Raw genomic sequence first — 19,861 nt, forward strand, 5'->3', positions numbered from 1 at the left:
AATAAGGTAATAAGTATGGAAAGAGAAGAGCAATTAAGGCAAGGAGTGTGAAGATAGAGAATGTTCATATGGTGTGTGGAAAGAGGGAGGAAATCATTGGAGAGAAAGAGAGTAAATATTGGGAATATGGAGGAGAACTGAAAACGTCTGGAATGTGGAATGAGATAGAGTGTGAGAAATTTATAGAATGAGAAAAGATAGGAATATAAACGATAGAAATTTGGAGTTGTAAAATAATGTGTGTACGGTCAGTATATAAGGTGAATATGGCAGACATGCCTAGCATGAAACTTCAGATTGCATATGAAGTAAATGTTTCTCAAATACCACTTTAGAAAGAGACAGAATGATATATTAGGTTTATGGAATAATTCTAATATCCATCATTTTATGCGGAATTTTTCCATCACGACGCAAATTTATTCCACATCGTTCTTCAAAATTCCCGCATTCATCAGCAGACATGAGGGATGAGCTTTGACGGATCCAGCAACGATGAATAATGAATAATGGAGTGAGGTGTTGGGGAGTAGTCTAGAAGGTAAGAGGGCTTTCGCGGCTGCTACAGAGAAACGCATGCATTTACTGCTCGCACCGAAGGAACCAGCAACGGACCAGAAGCACCTCCCAGCACATAAAGTAGGGAAGTATATGCACCATTCTGGAACACGAGTGTCAGTCTGTAACCACACTATCAACACGATCCGGCGGTTTCCAATACAAGCGCATCTCATGAAAGGGAAATTGAGAAACAGACGACGCAGCATCCCAACAGATGGACCGTTCCGCAGCTCGTCTTCTCAGAGCAGTATTTTCCCTGAAGTGTGTCACCAGGTGGCATATAGAACAGGATGAAGGGAAGGAAATGCTTGTTTCTATGGGCGGAAACCTCGATTGCTGCCTGGATCTTGTTTGTCCCGCTCGTGGAATGGAAAGTATTTGTATTGCTTCGCTTTTCTTACACATTTGGCTAATCGCGACGATGAGGATGAGTGGGACTGGAAAACCTCGCGACTTCATTCTCACATCATCTCTGCTGTTTCTACACCTTATTTTGCGAATAATAACATTATTAAACATAAATATGAGACAACAATTATAAGGTTTATTTAATATTTCTGTAACGAACAGACCGGAAATAGCATCAGAATTTTCCGAGATTGTCTTGTTTAATTTTGTTCAACAGCGATCTGCGTCTATTTGAAAAAAAAAAACGGCAGAGGAAAATTATAAAGTGGTTCAGGTTCCTATATAAACTGTCCCAGTCCCGATTAGCCAATCTTAAAGTTGGCTTAAAGCAAATTCTGTAGTCTTCTTCGAACTTATGAAGTATTGTTATTCATTGGCTATTGCTATGTCAGAACTTCCAAGCTATTGCCTCTTTCAAAAATGAACGCAAGCCGAATTCCGTGGTTAGTACAGCGCTCTACGACCCCAGGGCTCCCGAGTTGGAATCCAGGGCTGGGCATGGTTCTTTGTGAGTGTCTCTTCATCAATTTCATCACTCATTTACATCGTCGCGATTAGCCAAATGTGGCAGAAAGCGACGCAAAATAACAAAAATCGATCATTCAAAAAAAATGGGCGCTAGTGGCAACCCTGATACCCCTGGAAGTTAGATCTGTCCGAACACTTGTGTTGGGTTGCATACGTACAGGTTATAGTTCGAGCCCTTAAAGCGCCGAAACGATACGTTTTCAAGGTAATGTTTATTCGGAAGCGTTTACTTTGGATGTTTCTTTCAATCGTGAGTGTGTGAATGTGTGTGTGGGTGTGTGTGTGTGTGTAACAGTTTCCTAGATTTCATCAATTACCTGACAATTATCCGAATAAAAGCTGAATGAGCAGTGAAACTGCGTTCAAGTTTCTGAATATCGCCGAGGTAGCTTTAAGGATGCTGTTACTAAGATCAGAAGGTAAAGAAGCGGGGTGAGCGGGTGGAAGGTGAAGCCTTGAAAATATCGCGGATGCTGTCGGCAACGCAATGCAAAGGTTGAAAGCCTGCTGAAAGCCAACGGTTGAATGACAGAGGAGGAAGGGGGTAGAGTGCGCTGTGGTGTTCCGTTCCCTTCTGGACGACTTTGGTGCGCTACGCTTTCATTCGAAAGAGTGGGGACAGAGGGGTTCTGCCTGCTGAGTTAGTTTCAACTCAGCCTTTGGCTTTTCATCTTTTTTTTGAGAGCTTCGGATTTCTCCCAAACTTTTTTTTTTAGTTTCAAAAAATCTCCTCGGCGTCCAATTCCGGTGGGAGTAGAAAGTGCATGCACACAAGGAGAACGGGGAAAGAGGAAAAGATTGAAAGTTTATGAGAAATGAAAGCAATAAGCGGCCATGAAAGTTTTAGGAGGTATGCTATGAATGTTTTATTAGCAAGATGATTTATTTTGTATTTTCTTATTGCCGTTAGCATCTTGGACGCGCCAGTCCTTTGGCTATTGGCAATTATACAAGCTTCTTGATCGGTCGATTTGGTTTATTTTACTTCGATTTTCTGCTACTTTTTGTCCAATCGCGAAGATGAGAAGAATTGATGGACGGAGGCTCACAAAGAGCACCCAGGCTGGGAGTCGAGCTCGGGACCTCTGACGCGCTAAACACTCCGCCACGGAGGTCAGCTAACAATGAAGGGTGTTATACCTATTGTTACAACAGCGACCCTAGGGCAGGCGAAGTTCAAGGGTAGGGAAGTTGCGGACACTTGCAATGAACAGAATAGACACAAGGAGATTGTGCTTAGAAAAAGACTCCAGAAGAGTGTGTGTACAGTGCACTCTAATTCGAACAGAAGCTTCTTCCCCTTCAAACCACCTTTAATGACGTGATGTTTTTGTTAATTCGAATTTGTATATAATTCATAATTCGAACGTTTTTCATATTCCCGTGGAGTTCGAATTAAAAGGACCACTTTGTGTGTGTTTGTGTTTGTATATATATAGTATATACATATATAAACATACATACAGGGTGACACAGGGAAGTGTACTCATTTTTGAATGAACATTACACAGTTAATTGTACACCAAACTATTATCTTTGTTGTATAATATGTGTCATCTATTGCCATTTTTGGGGTCTACAGCCCACACCGCCACATATTCCATGAACATCCTACGGGGATTGTGTCCTGGTCATTTGATTTCCATGTTCGGAGATGTGCCTTGGCCTCCCCGATCTCCAGACCTGAGTATGTGCGACTTCTTTCTGTGGGGGTATTTAAAGGAACGAGTTTAAGTCGACAAACCATGTTCATTAGACGAACTGAGGTAGGGAGGTGCATCAGATCATTCAGGAGACATTAGAACACGTGTGGGGCAGTTTCACCTCTCGACTGGAAAACTGCATTATGGAAGATGGACATCACCTTCCAGATGTGATTTTTTCTACGTAACACAAATGGCATTACTTCCCACGCCTATTCAAACCCCAGGAATAAAGTTTGGTGTCACATTGACTGTATACTGTTAATTAAAAAATGAGTACACTTCCCTGTGTCACCCTGTATAATAATACAGAGTGAAATAGAATTAACTTTCCCCAAAAATTTACATTGGTAATTTCTTTACTCAAAATCTTAAATTGCTCATTTCATTACAAACTTTGTTAAAAACGGAGACCCTATTTCATGATACACAATTCACATCGTTTCGATCCATAGCATTATCTGTTTTCTCAAATCGTGTGTTCAAAATTTCTCATCGCTTAATGTGACGGCGGTTCATTACCAGGAAATCTCCACTCGAAGTCTGCTATCACCAACCCTGTGTTTTTATTGTTTTCACCAACATTGCAGCACAAAAACACACGTCGATGTTTGGTTGATTTGCGATTCATTGCAAGAAACACGAGCAGTTATTACAGACACAATCAAACACACAATATACAATGGCAATCCAGCATCTGAAAACAAATTAAACACGAACAGGGTTGCCAAGTTCCACCACTAACACACGGGGTACTTGTTGGTTCAAGTTATGACGTCTATGACCGTGTCCGAAATGTGCAAGATCGTACATGAAGCGAGCATCTTCCGAGTAAGGTCTTGCAGTGCGGTCTTGGACTGGAAGTGAAAGTCTTTCGAATTGCACTTCGACTGCAGCGCCAAACACGACCAATAGATACAACTGAGGACACGTTATTTCCCCCGTGTTTTAAACATTTGTTTTTAACCATAGAAATCACATAGCATTTTCAAATGTTCTTATACATGCATTTCCACACATTAGAAGACCTTCAGCCAACAACTTGCTGGCTTTCTACCTCCTTATTTTAAACAAATGAACAACGAGTGCGGAAATCACGTGACCAAGTCTGCAACGATCCGTACTCCAAGCTACGGTCTCGATTGCTTGTGTACTTGGCGCTTTCAAACCGAACTAGGTGACGTCACTTCCGTGAAGACCGTACTTCAAGTCTATACTTCGTACCTTTCATGTGTTTATTCATGAACATGTATGAAAACTAAGAACTATTTTTTGGGGAAAGCTACATTTATTTCATCCTGTATATCTCTCGAAACATGAATTTTTTATTCCGTAACTAGTCGAGACATTAACTAACTGCCCGGGTACCCGCCCTTGTACCATTACAGCCACCGCGACAGAGACAAAATGATCTACCGATTTCGCAAGACATGACAGGCGATGTATTCAATCATGGAAGAGTGGTACATTCTGAAAGCAGGCGCAGTACGATGTTCGGGGAGAAATCTTTAGATTCGGTTTCAATCTTATTAAGCCCTTCAGCCAAACTCATTTGTTCCAGTGCAGAATCGAATTCCATTAAGGGGCTCCTTGAATGCCTATTCATTCCATTGGGAGATCCTTCCGCGATTCATCCCAGACTGTGGCCTTTCCACTCGGTGGCTACATCGCTGTGCAATGGCCTCGGACGTTTCTATTTTGCTAATTGACCCTGTGTAGAGGGTTCCTTGTGTTCTGGCCTAGTGGAAGTTCAAACCGTTGTTGCTTGGAACCGAAATGTTACGAGGCCACGAACCTAACCGTAAACTAACTTTCCACTACTTGAGCTCATCTGTTGACTTGCTTCTTGTTGACTAGAATTCTCCCTGTGCAGTGGCGTGCTCTGGGCTTACGTAATGAGGGAGGTCTTTCTTTGGCAACTTGCCCTGGCGGACATACAGTTTATGTTGGGATCCAAACCAAAATGTGCCTCCACCGGATATCGAACCCGAGAACGCTTAATCGCAAGATGACGACGTCCAAGCTCTTTAAGTTGACTTCTTTCGTTATTCTTGGAAACCAAGTGTTTTGAGTTATTTAAATTTCTTTTGATAAACTGTCGACCTCTGTGGATACATTCTATGACGACAGAAGTCCCGGGTTCAAATGGTTATTCTTTCTGACTGTTCCATCACAGGCCCGTAGCTAGAACTGAACTGGGTTATCGGGGGGGTGGGGGGCTAACAGATTATCAGGGGGGCTTTGTAAACCAAGTTAATTTTTTTTTAAAAAAATGAACAGTATTGAATGAAGGTAAATTATGTGTGTGTGCGTGTGTGTGCGGGGGTCATTAAGTTATATAACATTTATAAATATCACACAAATACTACATTCTTCTACATCTTTTAGAACATCTCTTGAAGTGTTAATTGACTGATACTGAAATCATCCCTTACACACCTCATACTATTTTAGATTATACAGATATGTATATCACACACAAGAAACGCAAAATATTCAATCACAGTACATTCCACCCCCGGCCGAAACAATGAAACTCCCCTTTGTTCCCAAAACTTGGTATCTGTAGACCTTTGATGCAGATGAGAAGGAAATTTGCATGATGACATCAAAGTCAGATTTCTGTCTAAAAGGGAGGTCGGAAGAGGGACAGTGAGGGTACAGATAAAGAAGCTCCCCTGTGAAAGAACTTACAAAGTCTAGATAATCTTCTAAATACTTGCAGCTACTTAGACTTCAGCTCGTAAATAAAATAAGCGAATGTAATAGCTGCGCTGTTCATGTTCTGCAGATTTATCCTTAAAGTTGTGAGCTGTCTACATTTTCACTCTTCACTGCAAGCAAATTGTACAAAATAGTTTTACGTAATATCAAGGGGGGCTGATGACAGTGCCAGGGAGGGCTGAGCCCACCTGGCCACTGCCTGCCTACGGGCCTGTTCCATCATCAATTTCACGATTACCCGAAAGTGGCAGAAAAGAGAAATAAAATGAACCAAAATCAATCACAGCGTGCCACGACGCCAGGGGTTCCGGGTACGAATCCCGGCCTGGGCGTGCGTGTTCTTTGTGAGTGTCCCTTCGTCAATTTAATCATATCATCACTCATTCTCATCGTCGCGATTAGCCAAAAGTGGAAGAAAGTGACTCTAAATAAGAAAAATAAGAATGAAGTAGCAGTCAACGTGAGAGTTGAGATTTCATTAAGGCTGGGCTGGAGCTTTGATCAGGACAGCTGTTTTGGAATTTTCCTCTCCTTTCGAAAACCGCCACGATATTTCAAAATCTGAAACATTGCATCTGCGTAGAATTTCTTCCAGAATATTCACGATGACTTTCGCGTGATTTGCTTTTGCTGTTGCTTAGATATTGTCAATACTTTCGTGGTTATGTTAAGTATCGTAAAAGATCACTCTTGAGTGCGGTTTACCACCATTAAGAATACTAAATCATGGTGTCGTAACATATCTCAATGGTACAGGGATCAAACCCTGGGATGCGTTACTTACCAAAAAGTAGCTTAGGTTTCCGTAGAGCATGTACAACTAACATAATCTAAACAGACATTGGAATGAAAGGTGGCACACAGAGGTTGGTTGAAATACCTTTACGATTGAACCGGCATGGTCTTTTCTTAAAAGAAGGTTTACTTGTCTCGTGCAGTAGGGCTCGTCAGTTCTTAATTCCCACACACAGAAAGTTTATTTAACTGCTTGTCGATGACTTAACTCCAAACGACATTTCCCCGTTCTCAAAATCGTGAGAGTCTAAAACTGAGTGCTCCTCCTGAACTTTAAACGACAGACTCGCTCCCAACTTTTCCGTAAGATCAACCCTTCCTCTCTCTCAATCTCCAAAGCAACAACTGATCCTCTCTCCCAGAAGCCACCACTTCTTAACCTCTGTCCTGCTCCCAGCATTCGGCCATTCCCCCCAATTAAATTCTCCCTTCTCCTCTATCATTCAAAGCTCCTAACAATGTACAATACCTCCTATCTTAGTGTGGGGCGTTACCCCCACACCCCCTATACGCCTTCATGGCGTGGTGCTATGCACAGGGGAACACTTTACCTTTTTTTTTTTCTTAGTTGGCACATTCTTAGCTTTTCTGCCGGCTGTAGAATGACTAAACTACGTACATAGGAATGCTTAAGAATGATACGGTATGCAACTTGGAATATCTAAACAATAGTGAAACCATACCATACAAAGATTCATGTGAATTCTATAGAAAGAATTACAGAATTTTGGAATAGTACAACAGTTTTTTCGAAACGAGAAGAAAATTTGACAGTCCTGGCTTCGGCCATACACCCAGGCGACCCTACAGAGAAATACTCTTCCGAGTTTCTAACCCAGAACCTTCCCAGTGTCATCCTAACCATCGAGCTTATTCTTACGTCTTGTTTAGTCGCCACGTGCCGCCGACTGGCGCTGCGGATACCTGCTTCAAGGTTGCAACACTTTGAATGAAAGAAAAAGCTAAGGAAGTGTGGTTCTAGAGACTAACAAAGCCAAGCCCACTCTCTGGAGACATTCTAGTCCTCTACGTACCGCATTCTGCTCACCCGCCGGAGTAACTCTCGGAGGCCGGGCGACGCTGCATTCACGGCAGAGGAAAAACCACACGGCGCACGGAATTATGGGACACGGCAACTCTCTCCCTTTGTACTCCCAGGTGAACGAAGCCAGATCTGCCACAAGAGTCTTCCCTCAACAAACACCCGAGTGGGGAATCTCGCATGGGAAATTCTCTTCTTCCGTAAGAAAATCAGTGTTGCCAGGTCGTTTTTAGGAAAAAGTCAGGAAGGATTGATTGATGAAGCATAGCGAAGACAAGAGTTCTTAGTACAGAGCACTTGTCGCATCGGCTCCCGTGGTTATCCTGACGCGCTGAGAAGCCAGAGACCCATGGTTCGAATCACGGATGCTCTTTCGTCCACCTCATTAATTTATTAAATTGATTTGATTGATTGATTGATTTAGTTTAGTTTACTTCGCGTTTTCTGGCGCTTGGCTAATTTGCGAAGATGGGGATGAGTAATGAAATTGATGAATGGACATTCACAAACAACCAAGCCCGAGCGGGATTCGAACCCGGGACCCATGGCGTCGCAGCGCGATGTGCTAACCAATCGGCTACAGGATCCGGCGTTAAATTGATTTGATTTGGTTTATTTCACTTCGCTTTTCTGGTACATTTGACTGATCGCGTAGATGAAGATGAATGATGATATGATGAAAGGACAGTCACAAGGAACATCTATGCCTAGGCCTGGATTCTAACCCGGGACCCCTGGCGTCATAGCGCGCAGTCAAGGAGGTCGGCAGTTCATCAAAAGCAATTAAAACAACTCAAAGAATAACTGAAGAAGTCAGCTTGAAGAGCACATACGTCGTCATCTTGCGATTAAGAGGTCCCGGGTTCGATACCCGGTGGAGGCACATACTGGTTCGGATTCCACTTTACACCGTAGGTCCAGTCCCGATTAACCTATCTGTGCTTAAAGTGGACTTATAAAAAACAATCATGCTACAAACAAACCTTCATGTCCCATACTATTGTCTTTTGAGCCACAAGTAAAGGGACAAAGAAATAGCATGCAGAGGCCATTGACCCTTTCAACACGGGTGGGGCGAGGTTTGGCAACGGCGGTGGCCGGTTCGACGACGTGGTTGGCTTTCGCTGGCACAACCCTCTACTGTCGTCTACTCTCTTGGTGAGAGTACAACAGGGTTTGTTATGCCTTTTGCCCTATAGATGGAAGTATAATGTAACAGTTCCCATGTCGAACTGCTCAAGTACTTACTGGTCTTTGAGACCATTCCGGTGCCGTAGTGGTAACGTATTGTCTTGTAATCAAAGGATCCTGGGTTCGATACCCGGTGGAGGGACATTACACAGTGGTTCGGATTCCGATTAGTCTATCTGTGCATACAGTGGACTTAAAACAACAACTCAATCAATTACTGGTCTTTCAGAGAAAATGGTTTGAACTTTTCTATTTAAATTAGAGTGGTTTGGGAAGATTCTTGTATTTATTCATAACCTTAGGAAGATCCCTCCCCCTTGAGTACAACTAAGAAATCATCACTATACTCTGTCAAGGGAATCTGTAGAGCAAGACCGCGCATAGCGGTAGAGAAAGGGAGAAAGCGAGTGGACAGAGCGAAGCAGTACGCTACTAGTATCTCGTGCGTTCATTGGTCGAGCCCTCTAGAGTCATTACTTGCGCAGCGGCTTGTTTTTGTTCGCTTGCTCCAGTGTGTTCCGGGATAGATTGGGCAATAGAAAAAAAACTGGAAGTCACTTGAAAAATGAATGCAGCAGGCAACCCTGACGAAGGTAGCACATCTCGGCGCGCTTGACGTAATCGCGGGACAGAGCCAAAAACCGGTTGCCTCGCGTCATTTATTCATACTGCAATTCCAGAGAGAATACCCTTGACCCGCTTTGCACCAATTACAGCCGAGATTGAATCATTCAGGGACGGGAAACCATTGTCTCCTAAGCGACGCAGGAAACTCTCCAGAAGCCTTAAATCTTAAATGATTCGCGGTTACGACCAGAGTGTGTTTACGTCGAGAAAATCCCACGGATTAATTTCTTTTCGCACGCAGAACACGCACCTTTTTACAGTTAGCAGGACCCAGAAATTAACAATGTAGCATTTTAATGGAAAGTTGAGAGCCAGTTGTTTTTCTTTCCCCACATTGTTGGTACTTTTGCATATTAAGCTTCTGCCTAATGTGATCTAAACCCTGAGGAAAGGTCGAGCCTTTTCCTCGTAAAGCCTGTGTAAGCTTACGGGATTATATCTGGTCACGATTATCTCCAGAACCAGTCGGTAGAAAAGTTTCAAATTTTACCCGAGTACCAAGAAAGGCTGTTTCTAGAAAACCACTTCTTGATATTTTCATTTGCTGCATCAACGTCCAGAAAATTAATTAATTTTACTATTGAAACACTTATTTGAGTTCTTTACATAAGGAAACACAAGTGCCTTGCAAAGTAAAGGTGTCGCGTCGATCGAGCGCATTGATTGGTCGACTCCAGAGCTTTCCACACAGGTTCCTTGGTTCGAGACCCGGCCAGCGTCTGTGCTCCTTTATAAACGAATTTAGGACAATTGCGATGGCGGACAATTGCGACGAAGCCAAAATTACGGACAATTGCGATGATTTTGACGGTGAAGGTCATTTTACAAATTAATGGTAGGACAATTTCGACGTCATGACCTAACCTAACCAAAGACGCCACAGAACTAATAATGCTGTAGAAGGTTGGAACAACAAAATAAATAGGTGGCTTGGAAGACCGCATCCAAAAATTCCATGATGTTCTGACCTGCCTCAAGAGCCAAGAAGAAGACACCAACATCAAGTACATGCGGATGGAACTTAATCTAGAGGGTCAGAAAAGGAAGAAGCGTGACATTAAAATAGACGAGAGACTTGTTAAGTGCATTCGCACATATGAGGAAACGGGTCACTTCAAGATGTGTCTGTTGGCTCTAGCCCATGTTGAATAACTTGATTGAACCAAATTCCCAGCCGAAAATATCAATATGTCACGTAATTCTCTTATAAGAGGTATTATATGGGGTGTTAAGTCATCCTTTAATTTGATAGAAGATTTAAAATGTCATCGCAATTGTCCACCCGCCCTTTCACTTCTAACGCAATTGTCCACCCGCCCTTTCACTTCTAACTGTGCTCATCGCAATTGTCCGCCATAGCAATTGTCCGGCTACCTTATAAACTTCACCTTATCACCATTCATAGTCGTGATTAATCTAAAGGGGCAGAAAGGCGACGCGAAACAAGAAGTATTCTGCAACGAAAAAGGTAAACTTAGCTACTGAGAGTTGCACAGTGCCATGGGAGCACATAGGTGATGCATAGTTTCCACACATTCACGATCTCGGCAATAAATATGTGCTGAGGAGCATGCTCCTGCCTCCTCAGAGTTCCCCCAACATGCAAGAGGCCGGATAAGCCCTAGAGCAACCTTTGCAAACCATGCCACCGTGACGGATGGGACTCTTTTTATTGGAGGGCAATCTATTGTTCGAACTAATTGTTTTTAAAAATGGAATCCAACATACAATATTCACACCGAAACATAAAAAAAATCCAAAACATATAACTTGTTAGAAATCTACGAAAACACATGCACGAAAACTAACCTGACACTGAAGTGAAGGATAGGATTACTCTCTCAACTACTATCCACGTCAAAATTATTGAGCACTTTGTTCACGTCCTTGTAAAATTCTACTCCATGAAGCGGGTGGCCAGAATTAAAGTTACCCAACTCAGAGCCCTTTGTAGTTCAAAAATAGTTCAATTTTCTTTCCCCCAGGTTGACATGTGGCGCTGTACTTCCATGATGGGTTATACAAATAATCACTTTAAGTGATTTAGCTGAGTTATTAATTAGAAAGACATTTGTTAGTGGCTCTACGTTGCGAGAAAATAATCTCTCGTTTATTGCAAGATTGCAAGGTAAAGGCAAATCCATAACCAATTGGAGCGGTTTACGTCATTATTACAACCCAGCAGTGAAGTACAGCGCCACATTTGAACCTGGTGGCGGAAAATTGAACTATTTTTTAACGCCATCCTCTTCCCCATGGTCTGCATAGCGGATTCACCAAATTCCAGAGTTCTACGATGCTTCAAACAGGCTACAGAGGGCTCTGAGTTTGGTAACCTTAATTCTGTCCACCCGGCACTTCTTAATTTTATTCACCCAATGTTAGTAAATTAAAAAAAATAATCCAAAACCGAAGTGAAATTTGAAATGTGGGCTAAATCTATTGTGCATGGGCATTCCCGATGGTTTAGTAGTAAAACTATCATCTTGTAATTAAAGGAGCCCTGGTTCGATGCCCGCGGCGGTTCGGTTCTAAATTTAAACTAGAGAACTCCGTAGGAGAATTTTTAGCACAGCGGGGGTTCTGGTATCGAATCCCGGCCTGGACACGGATGTTCTTTGTGAGTGCCCCTTCATCAATTTCATCATATCATCACTCATCTCTGGGCCTTCCCGATGGTGTAGTGGTAACGTCATCGCCTTGTAATCAAGGTGTCCCAGGTCCGATACCCAGTGGAGGCACAAGTGGTTCGGATCCCTCTTTAAACTGTAGGCCCAGTCCCGATTAGCCATCCTGTGCATAAAGTGGACTTAAAAACCAAAAACTTAAACTCATCCCCACCGTCCAACGTGGCAGTGGCCGTGTGATTTTTCAGTGCTTTCCGAATCTCACAACCTTGACACCAGATCGCGCGGGAAAACTCAGCTACTCATCCCCCTTCATAACTCAAATTTTTATTCAAAATCTTTCGCCGTTTCCACTTGCCGTCTTTGGAACTCACTGTCCCTAAAAATCCGGAACACTCATCTTCTGTTAACGATGTAACCTTAATTCAAAAAACTGAAAAAGCTTTTACTGAACTACAAAGCTGGATTTCAGCAACCTTCTTAGGAACAATGAAAACGCTAATATAATGAAATGTGGTGTATCTCGAACCAAAATCTCTTGTATTAAGCAAGATTATTTCACAGTAGGGCATGTCGTAGTAATAGCTACTTGCAATACAAAGTTTCTTGGAATATTTATAGACTAAACTGGAAAGTTCACATAGAACATTTATGCAAGAGACTAAACACCGTATGTTACCAATTAAAAACTCTAAAAACTCCCTCAGGTGTATTTTAGGTGTGCAAATTTCTCAACAAACTCAGTATATGTCTTTAAGATACAATTAAAATATGTTTTATTGGGCACAAATAGTTAGCACATAGTGCAAGTTTATACGTTATTGATAAATTGAATACAGTTAAAGGAAGAAAAACATTGAAACCCCTTATTCACCTTAATATTTCAAATTCCTAACTCAGTGTTTCCCAAAGTGTGCGCAGCGGGGCCCTGGGGCGAATATTTTCACTGAAATGACACTAATTCCAATGTATGTGCATATTTAGTACTTTTTTTATGTGTAAAATGTTTCTGAATTTGAAACGTGTGTTTATTCTTATACTTAAGGCAAGCAACCTAACATCACTAACTGAGCGTTGCTGGTGTTAGATAGGCCTGCATTTTGACTTGGGCGCCGCGGAAAGATCTTAAACACTAAGGGAGCCGTAAAACGAAAAAGTTTTGGAATCTCGGCAACTCATGAATATATGAGCGTGTGTGTGTGTGTGTGTGTTTTGTTGTATGCCTGTGAGTATAGGTTAGACATTCATTCCCGTATTTTTTTTCTTTTCCTTGTTTTGCAACTTTTCTTTGTAATTTTATATTTTTCTTTCTCTATTTTCAATATTTCCCTTTTTATGTATTGGTTTAAGTGGTATAAAAGGCTACAAAGCCTTAACTTCGCCATGATAAACAAGACGTAATAAGTAAATAAAAGCGAATTAACATAAACCAAATCAATCAAGTCACTTTAAACTGTAGGTCCAGTCTCAATGAGCTTATTTGAAGCGCAAAAAATATGAACATATTCTGACATCCTATCCTGAAACAAGAATATCGTACAGTCCGGCAGAATTAACTTGAGAGAAATGGCCGCTCTGTGAGTGATGCAACTGCGCTCGAATTGGCTAGAGCGAGGGACTTCCCGCTGTAACGGGCCAACGGAAACACTAGAGTAGAGTTTGTAGAGTTTCCGTTGGCCCTTTACAGCGGGAAGTCCCTCGCTCTAGCCAATTCGAGCGCAGTTGCATCACTCACAGAGCGGCCATTTCTCTCAAGTTAATTCTGCTGGACTGTAGGTTACTTTTTTTTGACGCCAGGGTCGCGCTAAATCCATCTGAAAAGTTTAGAACCTCGGGTACGTCGGAATATTCATAACCCCCGCCCCTATCCCATTCCGAGTGACTCGGGCATTAAATATGCCGTCCTCCCGGGCGAAAGGTCACGCTCCAACGTGTCCTAAGCCGCAATTTGTTCTCGGGGGCGTTGGGAGTCGCAGAGACCAGCTTGCAAATGCGTCGCTCCTGTGGGAGGAGTCCAGCATCCAGAAGCAACAGGTTTTGGGTTCGATTTTCGAACGGGCCGCTGGGGGACACATCTCTCTCTCACTCTCCCCAGCGAAACGAGTGCAGACATTTTCGATTCACTCAACGGTGAGTTTTTCTTTTCGAGAGGACCTTATGTTGCATCTGTAATGATTAAAAGAAAAGGGGGGAAGGAACCACCCGCATACATTCATAGGCACGCACTTAGTGCCCTGGTGCCTTTAAAATAAACCAGGGCGTCATATCCGCGGAAGTTTACGGTTCCCCCGTTTTCTCTTCTTTTACTTCATAACTAGCTGACTACCCGGCGTTAGCCGGGTTAGGCGTAGCTAGAACTTTACATTTGGGTGTGCACAAAAAAAATGGAGGTTTTGTACCTTTTTAATAGCATATTTTGCAACACAATCACTTGGCTCTTTAACTGCACTGATGTTTGTAAATGAATATAAATTCACTAAATGAGTGTTGAAAATTTCTGAATATATGTAGTAGAAAAAATCAAATTGCATAGAAATTACACACACACAAAATGTTCATAAATGTTACAAACAAATACATGAAAATACACGTCATCTATAACAAGATACGTCTGTCAAAAGGTACAATGTTCTTAAACTCATCAATAACTTCATTTACATCAATAGACGAAGCTTTTTCCTGTTCCACAAATAGCAAGAGCAGGGCTTCCAATCTATCCTGCTTCTGAGTTGCACTTAATTTAGTTTTAACTTGGGTAAGCTTGGAGAAAGCTCTCTCACACGTACAGCTTGTGACAGGTATAGAAGAAAGGTGCTGTAGTACAGAGTAGAATGCAGTAAATAGCTTATTTCTCCAATTACATCAAAAAATCGAAAATCTATAGACATCAGCGATAATGCACACGTTTGTACCAAGTAATGACATTTTCAACTTCTTACAAACTGCAGCTTATTTTCTCTCTTATTGAAATATCTGTCTTTAATTCTCTTTGATAAAACAGCTCAGTAGGGTGTGCCTAGGCACACCCGGCACACCCCGTAGCTACGCCATGGATTTATTTACCCCAATCTTCTATTAGACAGGAAAATAATTAATTCTAACTATAGTGTAAAATGTAACTAATTCTATTTACAACTATTTAAAAGTATAAGTACAGTATACAAATTATAAACTAAAATCTTTTACAAATTCACTATAATATTAATTTAACTCAAAACTTGATTATAAACTACATTTTTACTTTCACCTCCAGGAGCAAGAGTAAATCAATTGAACGGCATTGGGAGTGCCACTATTCTTCTTACGGACCCCGAAAGCTATGTATTCCACACTGATATCGGTCGTTTTTTATTATTTTTACATGTCACCCCCTTCCTACCCCCACCCTCAGGGTTGGCATTTTGCCCGGATCTTTTCAAAAACCCAACCCGGGTGTGATTTTTCGCTTTCATTTTTTCAGATAACACCCAATAAAACCCGGGCAAAACTGGGTTTTATTGATTTTTTTTTTCAGGTTATGTTTAAAAGTATATATTTTAAAAATGAAATACATTTTCCCTGGTAGTAACGCATCATTAACATTCAATTTGTATTGTTCTATACCCTGTCCCAGCTATATCTGGAGCAGGCGAACGAAAACAAGTCAAGTAGTGACGGGAAACGGCTCCACCAGTGAAACGTGAGAGGAAACTAAATTTGCGTGGAAAGGGGGAGGGGTAAGCCACTACAGTTACCAGCATTCGCAGGAGTGTGTACTGATTCACTCTGCCCACTCGATTCTATCCCCTTACCGATTGTTATGCGCAGCCTTGCTCCAGACATATTTTGGGACTGGGTATAGTTGACTGAATCAGAAACTATTTAACATTTCTGTTAACATATTCTGTTGTAAAATATTTGTCCAACAGTTTGATTCTACTCTTCCTGGAGGGTGTAATAGTTAATGCTGTTGCTTTGTGATCAGTAAGGCTAGGATCTTTATGACATAAAAATCACCAAACTATGCAAAATAATATGCTCTTATGACCTAAAATTTTATAAATATGCACTATAATTTGAAAAATATGCCCTTATAACTGGACTGTTTCAAACATCAATATCTACATGCTGAGATATTTTCACGTACGTACTATTTTTAGTTCACTTTATGAGCCCTAAGTTGCAATGCACAATGAATAATTTCTCTAAATTTTCAAATAAAAATGAAAAAAGATTTTGCTACAGTGCAAAAAAAAACAACATCTAAAGTAAAAATGTGAGTAAGAATGAATCCACTTCGAAAATGACTGTTTATTTCTTGAAAATGCAAAAATATGCTGAATATGACCGAAAATCCATCAAAATATGCTCTATCACGTAGAAATGGCCAAATATGCCAAAAGATGTCCTTAAAAAGAAGCGCCTTAATATAATTAGTTTTTTCATAATATGAAGAAGTTGTATTATTCTAGTTTTACAATTTTTCTTTTGTTGTATTATGTTTGTCGGTGGGTATATTGTATTGTATTTTGTATTGTGTTTTTTATCTTTTTTTGTGTTGCATAATGTGAGTATTGGGTTTGTAATATCCCATTGTAATTGGAGCATTGCTCTGTTATGGGATTGCTTATAAATAAATAAATAAATAAATTTCTACATGTCTAGGGAACACATCACCTTACCCCCTGCTGTCATGAAAATCCTAGACCTAGTGATCAGTTTTCTGGGTTGGTTTCCCTGAGGAGACACATACTTTGGTGTAACCAACAATCAAGACTACCAGCGGGGAGGGGTACATAATATGATATAACCAGTGCACTTTTTTTCTGACAGTCAACAACGGTACTCTATAGTGGCACCTTATTATAGGTGAGGACAACACATTATGTTATATATTATGTTAACAAAAGAAATGCCTACGATGCAAGAGGTCCCGGATTCGAATATCGGCCTAGGCATGGGTATTCTATGTATGTCCCTTCATCAATTTCATCATATCATCACTCATTCTCATCTTCATGATTAGCCAAATGTGGCAGAAAAGATAAGTGAAATACAGCAAATCAATCAAACAAGAGAAATGCACATGTGTGTGCGCGTATGTATCAGAGGCGTCTCGTGAACGCATGCGGTGCATGCTGCCCATGCGTCAATTGTGGGAAAAAGGACAGCTTTCTCTGCGACCACATTCATGAGCATTTCTACATTCTAATTTCTTCATATAGGAGAAGTATTTATTTTACACGAGAGCGCTCAACTAAGCTTATATTACATTTCTTGGATCTGAAGTGAAAGAAAAGTAATAATTATTTTCCCACAATTGATGCATGCGTCACTTCAGAACCAAGAAATAAAATATAAGCTTAGTTGAGCGCTCTCGTGTACAATAAATACTTCTCCTATATGAAGAAATTAGAATGTAGAAATGCTCATGAATGTCGTCGCAGAGCAAGCTGTCCTTTTTCCCACAATTGACGCATGCGCAGCATGCAACGCATGCGTTTACGAGACGCCTCTGGTATGTATGTATGTATATATACACTTGGATACATCATCGTTTGTGAACATAACACAATTTTGAGTAGTTGTTACGATGAACACATTAACAAGTAACACAGTAACATAACAAACAGTGGCATAGCAACATAACGCGAGGCCCTGGGCGAGATTAGAATGTGAGGTTCGCGTTCTTTACATTTGAAATCTCAATGTGAATCGATACAAAATCTTCAGGCATAGGTTCCAACTTGGGGAGAGGGGGGCCAGACACACTCTATACCTTAAAATTCCTGAAGTAGTATACACATTATACGCAAGAAAAAAAATTGTTGTCAATTTCTCCCACTATATTTACATGATATGTCAGCAGATTATCATATTTAAATAATAATAATAAATTGCTGACAAAATCTATATTTTGTCAGCAATTTATATCTAATGAAATGCTAATGCTAATGAAATTTACCCTTGGCAAATGTATAGCCTTCTAACGCACTGCTGGAAATTTCTTTAACCAATTAGTACCTTTATGAAGATGTTCTTCACACACTAAGACATAACTGAAATATCCTTAAATATCCTAATTTTTTTTAAAATCAGAAATGCAAATTCGGGACTCCTTGCGTAAAATATGCCGATGTAACAACTACGCCATCGGGAGAGCACAGTGTTTAACTTGAACCCTATTAAAAATGGAATTGTTTACTCCCGAAACTTGCAATACGATGCTAACCTTAAAAGGCTAGGGATAAAAGCATGTTACCCAATATAAAAAGAGATTTGGAATGTTTTCTTGAACCGTTTACTTAAAAACCTTTTTCGAGGCTGTTTATTTTCTTTACCAATAGATGGCGACGTTGTTGCTGCTTCGCGTTTAACACAATTTAAATGTCAACGACAGAAATCCATTAGGATCTATCTGCTCGGATCGTCAAAGGAGGAAAACAAGTGAAATACGATTGCGGGAAAAATACGATATCGGCCACGTTTTTTCCAGTGTTGCCAAGACACACATTTTTAAAGTTCTCTTGCGATCTGTGCCAAAGGAAGAGGTTGTCATGGCATTGGATCGATTTATTTGCTTTATTTTAATTCGCTTCTCCGTCACGTTTTGCTAATTTGCGAAGATAAGGATGAGTAATGATATGATGCAATCGATGAATGGACTCGCAAACATCCATGCCCAGGCCGGGATTATAACCTGGGACACCTGGCGTCGTAACACGATGTGCTAATCACTCCGCGACGGGGGCTGGCTCATGGCTTTCTATTGTTACTTTTACTCTTATTTTTCCATTGTTTTTAAATTAAAATGTAAAATGGCTAACGCTTTATTTGAATTCTATGGTAAATCAATAAATAAATATGTAAAAAAAAGATGGTGTAAGAATACAGATATAACAGCACATATCCATTATCGTGTTATTGTGAATCCTAACATTACATAATCGTACTTAATATATTATTAATGAAACGGCGGCAAATGTAATGGTAAGTAATCTGAATATTACAATTTTCTCAGTTTTGTAATTTATAATTCGTGTTTCTAAGCGAGGAAACTGTACTGCTTCGATCTTTCAATTACAGAATGTCACATTTCAGAAAGCTAATGAATTTATTGGTGGACAAATTGCCTGTTATTTACACATACCCTCGATTTTACAAGAGACATAGAGAGCGCGAAACAATGGATAAAACTGAGCACCTACTAGCTCCTGGAATTTATGAAGCCTGTACTGAATTTCGTGTGAATAACAAAGCATCATGAAAAGGGCTCTGTACTTCCTAAAGCCCCTGCGTATCATGCAACCCGCTCTACGAAACTACGAAGTGGGTTGCATACGGGCAAGGATAAAGAGGTAACAAGAATTCCATGCTTAGTCCTGGGGTTCTCCGGGGACTAACGAACGAAAACAAGTCTCTGCACAAGTAGTGATGCGATACGGATACAGCAATGAACACGGGAGAAGGAGGGAACGGGATTGCGTGGAGGGGGTGAAAGTGACTGAAGTTACCAGCTTTCACAGGAGCGTGTATAACGAAATAATTTACACTGCTGCAACTTGACGCACCTTATTCTTCTAATTATTTTAATATTTATCTTATATCTATTAGTAATTTCATTAATAATAGTTAATTTGTGTTCCATGTAATGTTGCAATTCATCCGATTACTTT

At 40.8% G+C, this 19,861-nt stretch overlaps 1 protein-coding gene across 5 annotated transcripts in view; it reads right to left on the bottom strand.

The window, feature by feature from the left end:
* LOC145992616 (aminopeptidase N-like) overlaps positions 1–19,861 on the bottom strand; it is a 351,916-nt gene that overhangs the window by 95,610 nt on the left and 236,445 nt on the right. The window contains exon 1 of one of the 5 annotated variants that reach the window (XM_083128988.1): positions 7,754–7,878. The exons of 3 other annotated variants lie outside the window; for them this stretch is intronic. In XM_083128988.1, the coding sequence (XP_082985114.1) occupies positions 7,754–7,758 (5 nt within the window). In that variant the 5' untranslated portion in view covers positions 7,759–7,878. Of the gene's footprint in view, positions 1–7,753; positions 7,879–19,861 lie in introns of those variants that run through there. One more of the 5 variants, XM_083128979.1, reaches the window with a different exon arrangement.

Source organism: Lepisma saccharinum, chromosome 1 (assembly GCF_977018435.1).
Source record: "Lepisma saccharinum chromosome 1, izLepSacc3.1, whole genome shotgun sequence".
Lineage (NCBI taxonomy): Eukaryota > Metazoa > Arthropoda > Insecta > Zygentoma > Lepismatidae > Lepisma > Lepisma saccharinum.